At 41.1% G+C, this 12,115-nt stretch overlaps 1 protein-coding gene across 2 annotated transcripts in view; it reads right to left on the bottom strand.

The window, feature by feature from the left end:
- The window catches only part of KIF16B (kinesin family member 16B), a 254,449-nt gene that overhangs the window by 92,113 nt on the left and 150,221 nt on the right, over positions 1–12,115 (bottom strand). Inside the window, exons 18-19 of one of the 2 annotated variants that reach the window (XM_040981816.1) lie at positions 1,174–1,206; positions 756–809 (exon numbers count right to left, since the gene is read on the bottom strand). In XM_040981816.1, the coding sequence (XP_040837750.1) occupies positions 756–809; positions 1,174–1,206 (87 nt within the window). The remainder of the gene's footprint in view (positions 1–755; positions 810–1,173; positions 1,207–12,115) is intronic. The other variant, XM_040981817.1, reaches the window with a different exon arrangement.

Below are 12,115 nucleotides of genomic sequence, written 5' to 3'. Positions count from 1 at the left end.
AATAACTACATGCTGTTTAGCATTTAATCACTGGTTTAGGTCAAATGGTGATCACCAGATGGTCCAAAATATTAGTTTATTAATGGAGTAAATGATAACCAGACTCTCCATTAGAATTCTCAAATGCATGATTCTAGAAGTTTCATGTTATGCACTGGTTCACCCCTCAAATGTTCACAATGGCTCCAACTGGGGAGCTGAAGCTAGGGGCCAGGAACCCTGCCAGGTCGCCCAGTACCTGGGAGGAATGCAGTCGCCTGAGCCATCCCTGCAGCTGCTCAGTGCCTGCTTAGCAGGCAGGTGGGGCCGGAAGCAGAACACAGGCCTGACTGTGGGGGTGGAGGGGATCTTAACTCCTGGGTCAAACTCCTGCCTCTCTCCTGGTTTATTGTCCTTTCCTTCTTTCACTCCTGCATTTGTTTTGTTGTTGTTTTTTTTTTTACTTTTTTTTTTTTAACTAAGGGGATATTATAAAGAGATGATATAGTTCCAAGCTAATTTTAAGCAAATATTTGATATACTAGATTTCATCAATGTAGTAAAACTGCCTTTCTCACTCTGTCTGCCACCTTTCTCAAAGACATTTTTTTTTTTTAAACTAGAAACGTGAAGTAAAATGTAATACAAAATAATAGCCATAGGAATTAGATGTGTAAATTACAATGGGGATCAAGAAGATGGAGGAATTTAAGCAGATGTGGATAAAAGGAGCCCAGAGACCAGAGCAATATTGGAACTCAAGTTCAATGCCTTACCTTTTACTTTCTAATTTCTCAAGTTCTTCACGCTGTTGCCTTTCAAATTCAAGTCTAATAAAACCAGATGAAAATGAGTCATTTCTTGGGAAACAGCTTTTGTTTTTCTCACTCTGTATACAGACAATCACATGTTACAAGTAGAGCATTGGTCTTTTATGTTCTGTTGTTAATATCATGGATTAGCAAGTTTAAAGTAATATTATATTATTTGTTCTAGGACATTATGACTAGATATTCACTACAAATTTGAGTACTTTAATTCAGACTTAAAAGAACAAAGATAACACAAAGAAAAAACAAAACTTCACTGTATTGATAAAACAGATTTAAATGAGGATTCTAAGTGATAACCATGTCTATCTACTTCATGCAACTTAGTCGCTGGTGAATACATTAAAAAATGGAGAATTTCTACCTTAGACAGATGGGTCCTTTTATAGGTAAAAGACTGCCAGGGAGGTAGAGAGAGAAAAAAAGCATACACGTCAATTAGGAAAAGAATTTAACAGGAGGGAAACATCAGGAGAAAACCAATCAGTACTTCAAAGCTAATGGCCATGTACAAATTGAAACAGCTCTTTATAAATAACCTGTGATAAATATTTCATAAAGCCCACATTCTAAAAAGTTAGCTCTATTGTGTCTTGCACTTTTCCTGACTATCACAGTAGTGAAAACAACAACAATGATTGTGAAGAGAAAGTCATATATTTACGGCCTCAGGCTTGTACTGCAGGCACCTTTCATCTAGATCAAACTGTAATTAGCAGTCATGTCCTATAGGAGTTACTGAACGTTATGGGGTCATGAACAGATGCACCATAGTGATAGCAAAGCACAGGGAGGTAGTTGTTGGAAAATGTGAAACAAAACACTGAAATATTTGTAACACAGGCTAATTTCTTCTCCAACATTAGACTTCACCAGTGCAAAGGCTCTCGGTTCCTAGTAAAGATTTTGAACCTATTATATAATGTCCTGTTGTGGAAGATGGAAAATAGTTCTAAAACAAATCACTATAAATAGTTTTCCTTGGATAATGTGCAGATGTAGACTGGCTACTGAGTGACTTTTTACAATGATCTGACAAATATCTCAAGGAGATCACTTTCCAAAGTGCTGTCTAAGGACCTAGTAAGCAGAACAGCGAACCTATACATAGCAGGTGCTGGGCTGTGTTGGAAGTATCATCCTGTGCCTTCCCAGCAAACTTTGAGTGCAGCTAATGGTGCCATAGTTTTACAGATGAAGGATTCAAAAGTAGGCTATGCTAACCTATCCAAGGTTAGGGTGGTAATATGTGGTGGAGTCAGGACTTGAACCCACACTAGCCTGGTTCCAAAATGCCCTCTATTAACTTGTTTTTTAAGGAATACTCAAATTGTGACATTTAAAAGATTATGAATGTTTCTCTGAAACTTGCTGACTAGGGTTATATTTATCTTCCTTCCGAATGAAAATAATCTGCTGCTTATTTTAAGCATTGCCATCCACGAGAAATCAGTCACTTCTGAGAGATCTTCAAAAAGGTCATAGGAAATGTATATTATGAAAAAAAATATGCCTGAGTTTCAAAATTAGTTTGCACCAAAATAAACTTATCTGTTAATTCCATTTTGCCATGGATCTTTTGAGCCACTTTTGTACTTACAAAAGCCATTTGCCAGGTCACTGACCCAAACTTACGCACCATTAAGCAGAAAAAAAGACTTCATTAACAGTGATACATAATCATTCCTTTTCATGTAATAAAGAGAACTTTGGGGAACCTAGTCAATATTTTCGCATTTCAGTGTAGGTTAATCATCCCAAAGATATTCACAGTCCTTAGGATCAGGAGATAAGACACTTCTAAAGCCAGATAATTTATGGGAATACCTTTCTTCGAAGCATTGCTATGACAGTTACATGTACTTCATCGTAAGCCAGACGCCACAGGTCACATGGAAAATTGAGTACTTAGGTGAAATCCCATCACTGAAGGACTGCTTACAACACCTAAGGTTCTTGGCTTGACCCACTGCAGGCACTACTTGCATTTTGTTCTCCAAACTTTAGAAGGCTGGAAATTACCATCTCTCATTTTACAAAGCTGGAAACTAAGCCCTGGAGTATGTGAGCAGCAGAGGGAGAGCTTGGACCCAAGTTCAAAGCTTGTGCTGTCAACCACCACAGTTGCAGCTAACAACCTGTATGATCTCTAGATCGTAAAATCTGAGTGTTAACATACACAACATATAATGGCAAAATTTTAACTGAGCACCACACTTTGTTGTTGTTAGCACAGAGTCAGGCCATGTGTTAGAAAGATGTGACTTCTGTCCACAGTGTTTCTGATCTATACACAACTGCCAGGAGCAGCTGCTGGTCCTAGAATTCAGTAGCACCCAGGGAGAGCAAAGTCTGCAGCCTTATTCCAGGCGCTGCCTGGGCCATTCTTCCCCACACGATACAGGAACTCAAAAAAAATTCAATCAAGCTGGATCTTAGTGGGAGAAGTAGTGAGACATAAAGTATACAAGGACAACAGATGCCAGATGATGGAGGGCTTTGGAAGCTGTATAAAATTTTGAACTTGATCTTCAAGAATGAGTCAGAAATGCATTTTGGAACAGAGTTGCTCAAGGAGATCATGGATACCTGATGCTGTTTCAAGACTGGATGAGGGTGGGGAGCGCCACCAGTGTTGGGAAGCCAGGAGACAGATTAGGAAGCTGTCACAACATTTAAATAAAGGATGATGCACAGAGAACACAGACAATGGGGATAGAGAAAGGAATCTTCTAATATTCAGGATCTGACAGAACTTGTTACCTTGATGAAGTCTGGTGTTGGAAGTGACAAGAAAGCCAGAATCAAAGTTTAGCTCCAGGCTTCTGGCCAAGTTGCATAGGGGAAGAGGGAGGGTTTTGGCACCTACTAACCTTGAAATGACCTTTACTGGTTTGGGGTCAGACTGCAGTATGTTGAAGAGTGAGAGGGAAGTATGAGGAAACTGAACATAAATTCAGAGGAACATTTTCTTGGCAATTTCCATTGGGAAGAGGAAATGGTAGTTTTACAAGGATCAGTTGACCAGATCTAAGACACTTGTACATTTCTAATTGTGGTATATACAAGGCAGAAAGAGAGAGAGAAAGAGAGAGAGAGAAAATAGTGTTAGAACTAGGACAGCCCAGATCAAATTCTGGCTCCTATTTGACTCTTCCTATGCCTTGGTTTTTCATCTGTAAACAGACTCAGAAGGCATCCTGATGTACACTAGGTAGGGCAACCCGAGAGATCACACAGGGAGCTCTCTGCCACTGACAGTGTGAGTTATCAGCCCCATAGGATCCATAGCACAAGCAGGGGAAGCTACTTTGAGAAAGGCAACAGGGGTGCCCTGATGCGGGGACAACAAGCAATTAGGAAAGGATGCATGGAAGCAGATGTGGGACTTGAGGTTCTCATTCTTTACTCTCTGTGAGGTCAGAAATAGCATCTGTGCTAAAAACAATGAAAAGCAGAAATGTGTTCAATGGTATAAGGACTGGGGCATAATAATTGGCATAATAACGTGGACAGGCCAACGTGGACAGGGGAAAGAATTGACAAAGAAAACGGACAGAGGGCTGAGCGCGGCAACGTATTCCTGAAGCGTGAGGAGGCACCGAGCTCTGCTGATGTGTTTTTCCCAAACAGCACTGAGCTCTGACGCCTGACCAGAGGCTGAGGCAGGGAGAGTTCAGAGGTCTTGGAGCTGGGATGTGGGAATGTAGAATAGAAGGGCCATTTAAACATTTGGGAAGGGGACTCCTCAAGTATTGGGATGAAGATCTGACTGGACAGGGAAGTAACTGGGGACAAGACAAGGTTTCAAAAGAAAGACAGGCATTGAAGACATCTCTAGGCTAAAGCAGTGGGTACTACACAAGTAACTGTATTGTAGGATGAAGTATCCACCACAGAATCTCCCAAAGTGACAGCTGATTTCAGGAAGATGGTAAACGACTCAGGAGAAGACACATCTGGAAGGGAAGAAGATGGTAACAAGAGCAGATAAAGCAGATGACATAAGTGGAATAGATGAGAGAGTATCCTACTGGCACAGAAAAGTTGTCTGGGAGCAGTTTGGAGAAAGGGCTAAGAGTTTTGGGCCTGAGAAAACCACAGGCTCCTATTAGGAGTTTTCATTCCAGGATACTTGATTGGGCTGGAATAGGGAAGAGAAATTGAACTTGGATGTATGGCAGCTGCCAACCTCAGATGCTTGAGGCCACAGCTCTGGCCTCTCATGAGAAAGCACTACTTCAAGTTTGTGACCTGCTTCTATTTTTAAGTATTTATTTCTTTTAAAATCAGTTACAGAAAGAGAGATGGAGACTGATCTATTTCCATCTGTTGACTTGCTCCACAGACGACTGCAAAGACAAGGTTTGAACCAGGATGAAACCAGGATTCATCTGGGTTTCCCTTTTGGATGCCATAGGCCCAAACACACGGGCCATTCTCCACTGTTTTTCCCATGCATTAGCAGGGAGCTGGATTGTAAGTGGAGCAGCTGGAACTTGAACTGGCACCCAAAAGGAAGGCTGGTATCACAGGTGGTGGCTTTACATGCTATGCCAATTCCCTGTGACCTGTTTCTAAACAGATAAAGCTTGGTTGCTATCAAAAGCAGTAAGTCTTGGATAAATAATGATTCACATTTCCTCAAATATAAGCCAAACAATTTAAAGATAAAAAAAAATAAAGATTTTCAATCTTAAGACGAAGTCACATACAGTACAAGGGTGAGTCATAATTCCAAAGTTAGGGACTATATTATAAATAAGTGGGGATATGAGTTATTGCTGATACTGTATAATGACTGTTAATTATTATATATCTACTAATTATACTTTAAAATGCACCTCTTTCCATAATCAATGATAATTATGTGAGATGGAAAACCTCAATAGATTATGAAATATAAATGTGAGTGCAGCAGTATCAAGAAAAGAATATTAGCTATAATTATATTTGGATACAGCTTCACTAAAATAAGTGTAATTTACCATCTTACTTTCCTGGAATTATTGTGGCTTACAAATGCTAATTTTCTAAGTGCTATAATTAAAAGGAAAACAACAAAAAGATGTACTTTCTGCAGCTGTTTTTAGCATTTTAACATGACAGGTGGAAATATATAGACTGCACTAGGTCCAACAAAAAAACGCAGCAACAATCTATTTTTATCAGAAATTCCCTTTTCTTCTGCATTAATAAACTACCATTTTAAAAACTTAATAGGCATCTGCCATTTTTCTGAGATTTATTTATTTGTTTCTTTGTTTGTTTTAAAAACAGTGTGACAGATAGGGAAAAACAGAAAAATAAACAGACAAACAAAAAGTTCTTTCAGCCACTGGTTTAATTCTGAATTGGCCCAGACAGCCAGGTTTGGGTCCGGCTGCAGTCAGGAGCCTGTAATTCCATCCAGGTCTCCTACAGGGATAGAGAGGCCCAAAGTACTGGGTCAGCCTCCTCAGTTTCCCCAGGTAGAGGAAGCTGGATTAAAAAGCAGAGCAGAGGGACTCAAACTGGCACTCCACTATGGGATGCTTAACCCAGTGAGTCATAACACCAGCCCAAGGACCTCTACCAGCATTTTTACATTTTCAATTTCTCTTATCAAATTGTTATCAATTTCTGCTATAACAGAAAAGTGAGGGAACAGAAATTGCTTAGCAAAGAACCTAAGACTAATAGGAAGAAAGGCAGGAATGAAAGGAGAAATAGAAGTTTGCATTAACTGAAAGAATATTTGTATCCCATGTTGTTTTAATGATGATTAGTTGTGAATACCTTATGCCATTCAACCATGACCAATCAAGCTTTGGATTAGCAGTTGGAGTAGGGTTTGGATAAGAATATTGATGAAGTGCTTAACCAGAATAGAATCTATGCTTCCGTGAGATCGCACCTGGCAACGAAAAAGGTTGAGGGACTCCTTATAGAAAAGTCCCCTGCATGGGCATTCTATCCTATCATCTCAGTAAGTCTATAATCAGATAGGCAAAGGCTTTCTGCTAGGAGGTCTAGATGTAGTTATACTCATTAAAGGGTTGACCTCATGGGTATGTCTCAAAGCTCAGATGGCACCCATAATTGCAGTTCTGTTGTTGTCCTGAAATTCTCAATGATATTGCTAGAAAAGACCCTGCATTTACATCATGCATTAGGCCTACAACTAAGCATGCCATTTCCAAAAGAACCCCAGTCCATTGCTGAAATGGCTATTTGTTTCTTTCAGTCATGCTACCTGGTCTTTCACAAGGGTCTAGGTTCTGACCACAGGAAATTCCACAAGTGTATAGGCCAAAATTACTAACTTCTGTCACCAGCCTGCCAGCCCTCAGGAACTTTCAACCAGCTCCCCATCACCTTACGTAGCGGGTTGGAGCGGGGGGAGGGGGGCCAATCATAAGGACCAGAGAGAGAGTCTGGCTTTGGGATACTGCTGTTTGGGCTGGTTTTAAACACATCTTCTCCCTGACCTTGAGAACTCGGACTCTGCAGACATTCCGGAAGAAAGCAGAAGCAAACACTCTCTAGTGATAGACACAAGGAAACTGACGAGACAGCGTTGTTCTGCCATTCTCTACACATGATCTTAGCCAAAAGGCTAAGAAGTAATATCATCTAGTCTCTGATTCTTCATGGGAAGGCCTTGGAGTCTTCCCAATGCACGTCAGCAGCTCTCATGCAAATTTTCATCTGAGAGGCAACAATGCCTGCTTCGCACAGTGGATTGGATTTGCACAGTTCATGCCCCTTACCCTTTACTCAAACTATTATAAGGTTCCATTATAGTAGGCAGACTTGCACACAACTACACTTCAAGGTATGGGTAACAAGATGAGGTTGGACGTGAGGATGGAAAGGGTTTTCACACTGCAATTTAATCTAGAAGGTTGTAAAACCAAACCCCTCTTAGGTAAAAGTCACAGTTTATTAGTAATTTTGAATGCCCTCTTGGAATAGTTTTCCAATAAACTTTCAAATCCTTGGTCTACAAGGCACTCACTGAAAACATTCCAAACAGCCCATCTTAAGCCTTAAGTATTGAAAATGAAAAGTACCCAACCAAACAATGATTACTTTAAAAAAATTAATAAAATCTGATACTATGAGCATGTTCAGTAAACATCTCCCTAGCGTAATTCTCATAACTGCGGTATAACTTGCTCTAATAAATACAGCCAGGGGGCCTGGCACAGTAGCCTAGTGGCTAAAGCCGTTTTACATGTGCCAGGATCCCATACGGGTGCCAGTTCTAATCCTGGCAGCTCTGTTTCCCATTTGGCTCCCTGTTTATGGGAGGACAATACAAAGTCGAGGACAGCACAAAGCCTCCAGACCCTGCACCTGTGTGGGAGACCTGAAAGAGGCTCCGGGCTCCTGGCTTCAGGTTGACGCAGCTCCAACCACTATGGCCACTTGGGGAGTAAATCAGAGGACAGAAGATCTTCTTCTCTGTCTCTCCTCCTCTCTGTATATATACTTTCCAATAAGAATAAATTAAATCTTCTAAAAAAAATACAGACAGGACCAGATATATTAACCCTGGAGATTCCTTTGAGTCATGGTAAGACCCCAGGAAGCTTGAGCTGGATGGTCCCCTTTGCTCTCCTGCTGGCCTGTCCTCCACTATGGGGTCTACTTTTCTGTAGTCTTCAACCCAATGACCTATTCCTCTCTTTCCTTCTCTCTCTCTGACATTTCTGCTTTTCTCTCCTTGATGTTTTAAGTCAAGCAGGAACTGCTATCGAGTAAGGAATCCTGAGTGTGGCTTTACCTTAACACAAAGTGGACACAGGTATACACAAGGATTAATCACAAGACTATCAGCTATTTATGTGGGGAAAATGGTTTGAATGTCCTTAATGATTAGGCAAAAATCAAATGCATGATGATAGAAACAGAATGAAGAAACATGTTCAATGACTTGCCAAAACCCTCATAGTACAACATTAAAAGAAAAACCCAAAATATAAAATTGTGTCTAATATGAGCTTGATGATGATGATCATTATTATTTTACAATGCAGTTCCATAGGCTCTGGGCTTTCTTCTTCCTCTTTTCCTTAGTTCCCCCTCCCCCACCTCACTGATTTCCCCAATATTGTTGCAGTAGTCACATGTCTATCATTCACATATTTGAAAGGGTCTTTGTGTGTAAGGAGAGGGGTGAGGGAGGGAGGAAGCGGAGTAGGGGAAGGGGGAAGAGAGAGAGAGAGAGAGAAGAGAGAGAGATCCTCAATCCACAAGTTCTCTCCCCAAGAAGCCACAACAGCCAGGTATGGGCCAGATCAAAGACGGCAGCCACTAATCCCATCCTGGCCTCCTACACAGTGTCAGGGGCCTAGTACTCAGGACAGCACCTGCCGCCTCCCAGGAGCATTAGCAGAGAGCTGGATTGGAAGGGAGGCAGCCAGGACTTAACAGGCACCTGGATATGGGATATCAATGTCTTGTGGCAGCTTAGCCTGCTGCTCCCCAAGGCCAATCCCTCCATTTTGTGTCTTGAAAAACACATATATGACACACCCTCTGATGTATAATATGTACTTTAAAATACAAGCTAGTATTACAAGTGCAAATCAATTGTTTCTTGTTAGAAGGATTAGAAACACTTGTAATTATTCATATCTAAATGTTCCGTACTACGTGTTTTTATGAGAAAAGCTATGCTCAAAAACATTTTTTTATAATCTACTTTGATTGTAAAAACACAGACTTCTTTTCTGATTCTGCCAATCTTTAATTCATTTTCTTTTGTTGTTATCAACAATGACAACCACTATAGGGCTGTAGGTGGTAATCACACATCTGATGTCAGTGACCTGGGAAACAACAATTCAAGGTAGCAATTATGGTCTCTGATAAAAGAGGCAGATAGACAAAAATCTTTTGGTTCTCTCTCTCTCTCTCTCTCTCTCTCTCTCACACACACACACACACACACACACTCATTCCTCAAATACCCACTGAACAGTAGGGACACCATATTGAGAAAATCAAAACACTTCCCTGAACCACTGAATGACAGTACCCAAGCGCACACATGCAGAACAACAGACACCATCACCAATGTCTGAAAGTGTTGACAAGGAAAGTTGGCAGACTCCATGAGTGACTAGACAAGGAAACAAAAACAAGATCAAGGTCGTCTCAGTTCTTCCCGAGGAAGGGATTTTAAACAGATCTTGGAGAGGGTGTAAATTTTTCCAGGCAAAGAGCTGTTGGACATGAGGACAGGTGTCCCAGTATGAGGAAAGAGCTTATTGCAATGGCCTGGGAGCAGGCATGGATATGTGTCATGCGAACGTCTGACTAAGTCAGCGACATGCTCTAATCAAACAAGTTCATAAAGCATAGAGAGTAGTGGCATGTAATCAAGTTAATGCAATACATTACTTCAAAGGAACATCATGCAGTGACACAGGACTAAGAGGAAATCAACTGTCTTCTACCTTCGCCCATATCAATCATTCATCGCTTTAACTAGGAAAAGTCTCATTTGCTCAGTTGACCTTTGCATTTAACTTTAGATTGTGCAATTATGAATGAGTGAAGAACAAGACAGTCCATTACTCAGAAAATGCAAGCTGAACTAACTAAATACAGATTGTTCTCAGTTCAACAGCTCATCGTTCTGCCTATTTGGAAAACAGAAAACAGTTCAACGTTTAATGTAGCTTGCAGCAGGATAAGATTCAAGGACAAAAAAGAACTAAGGCAAAGTCAGTAATTAACACTAGTCTCAGTTAATTGAAGAAGCCCACTTCTTTCTGTTGCTTTCATTGCAAGTTTCTCAAGTCTGTGTTCCATACAAAGCTATTTAAGAGGATCTATTGCAACAGTAAAGTTAGTGAATGGCCCATTAAGGAAGCAAGACAACTGAGACCAAAAACTGAAGAAACCAGCTCAACACAGCAAACTCAACTTTGGCAAAATGGTGAGACTCAACACAATCAATCAGCAGTGGTAGACAAAACAAACAGCCAGCAGCGAAAACACAGGTTAATTACCAAATCACCAGTGACATAAATAGTACCCACGACATGAACTGAGCATTCATGCTCAAGGTCAGCAAGAAAGCAAAGGATAAGATCATGTATAAAGCAGTGAGAAAGCAGAGGAAAGAGTGGCATGGTGCTGGTGGTGGCGGGGGCGTTGGCCACTGCGCTTTCAGGAAAATGTGACTTTCCTCCTCGGATGTGCAGGGGGTCTCATCTGAAGGTGCAACCCCTGTCAGGAACATCCACAGCTGTGAATCAGGGTCTATTCTGAAGCCCTTTACACATTGCTATGATGTGAGAGGGAAAAGCTGAGTTCTTCTAAGTCCAGATTTGCCACTAGGCTTCTTGGCACCAGGGGAAAAACATACTGGATTCTGTGTCTCTTTGCTGGGTGCTTGCAACTTGCTATAGCAATGTCAAAGCTCCAAAACAATGAAGGACATATCTTAGCAATTGATGTATTCCGACTTTCTCCTTATTATGATGCACTTATCCACCCAGTTCAGTGAGGGAAGGGAAGGGGAAAGAATCAGGCAGAAGAGAAGGGGGAAGTCATGGAAAGACAAGGAAACTATTTCTTTCGATGTTACTCTTTTCAGCTGGTGAGAAACCCTCACTGCTATCTTAGATCCTGTGGTTCTCTTCACACACATCCTGGAACTCTTCACCTGGAACTGGGTGCCTTCCAGCTTTGGATTCCTGGACTCCACTCCTGTTCTCAAACTAAACACACCAACAGTGGCAGCACTCATTCCACTCTGTAGTCAAGAACAACATGGAGACCAGCCCAGCAGGAGTACAGGGCTTGAATTTCTGGTGATAACCAGGGCACACAGAGCCTGTCTTTAGAGACAGTGATGGCTGGCAGGATTCCACAGGCTCAACTTCCTGGGAAAATAGCGGGGGAACTGTGTCCTTTAGAGCGTGTTTATATGGACTGACTCGACTCCATACTTCAGGGGGATTCCTTTCAAGTTTCAGTTGGACAGGGAATGGAAACTTATCCAGGATCACTGGGGAGGGTGCAGTCGGGGACAACAATTTGTAAATGTGCATCAGGAGATTTTTCAAACAAGACATACTCTCCCGTTTGGTACCTCCATCTCATCTTTCTCCCCTGAGGAAGTAATCAAAAATACGCATGAACATTAAGCTACAAATCTTTTCACTTCAACAGCTTGCAAAAGTTGAAAACTAGACAACAAAATACCCCCAATAGAAGATTCAACTTACCACATAAACATTGAAATGGGAGAAAAAAGATTTAGGAAAGGAAAAGATCATTAAGTGCAAAAAAGAATTCTTTGA

Source organism: Ochotona curzoniae, unplaced genomic scaffold, assembly GCF_017591425.1.
Source record: "Ochotona curzoniae isolate NIBS_2020 unplaced genomic scaffold, NIBS_Ocur_1.0 contig_3520, whole genome shotgun sequence".
Lineage (NCBI taxonomy): Eukaryota > Metazoa > Chordata > Mammalia > Lagomorpha > Ochotonidae > Ochotona > Ochotona curzoniae.
The sequence above is the reverse complement of the archived record's forward strand: the minus strand, read 5'-3'. Positions and strand labels throughout refer to the sequence as shown.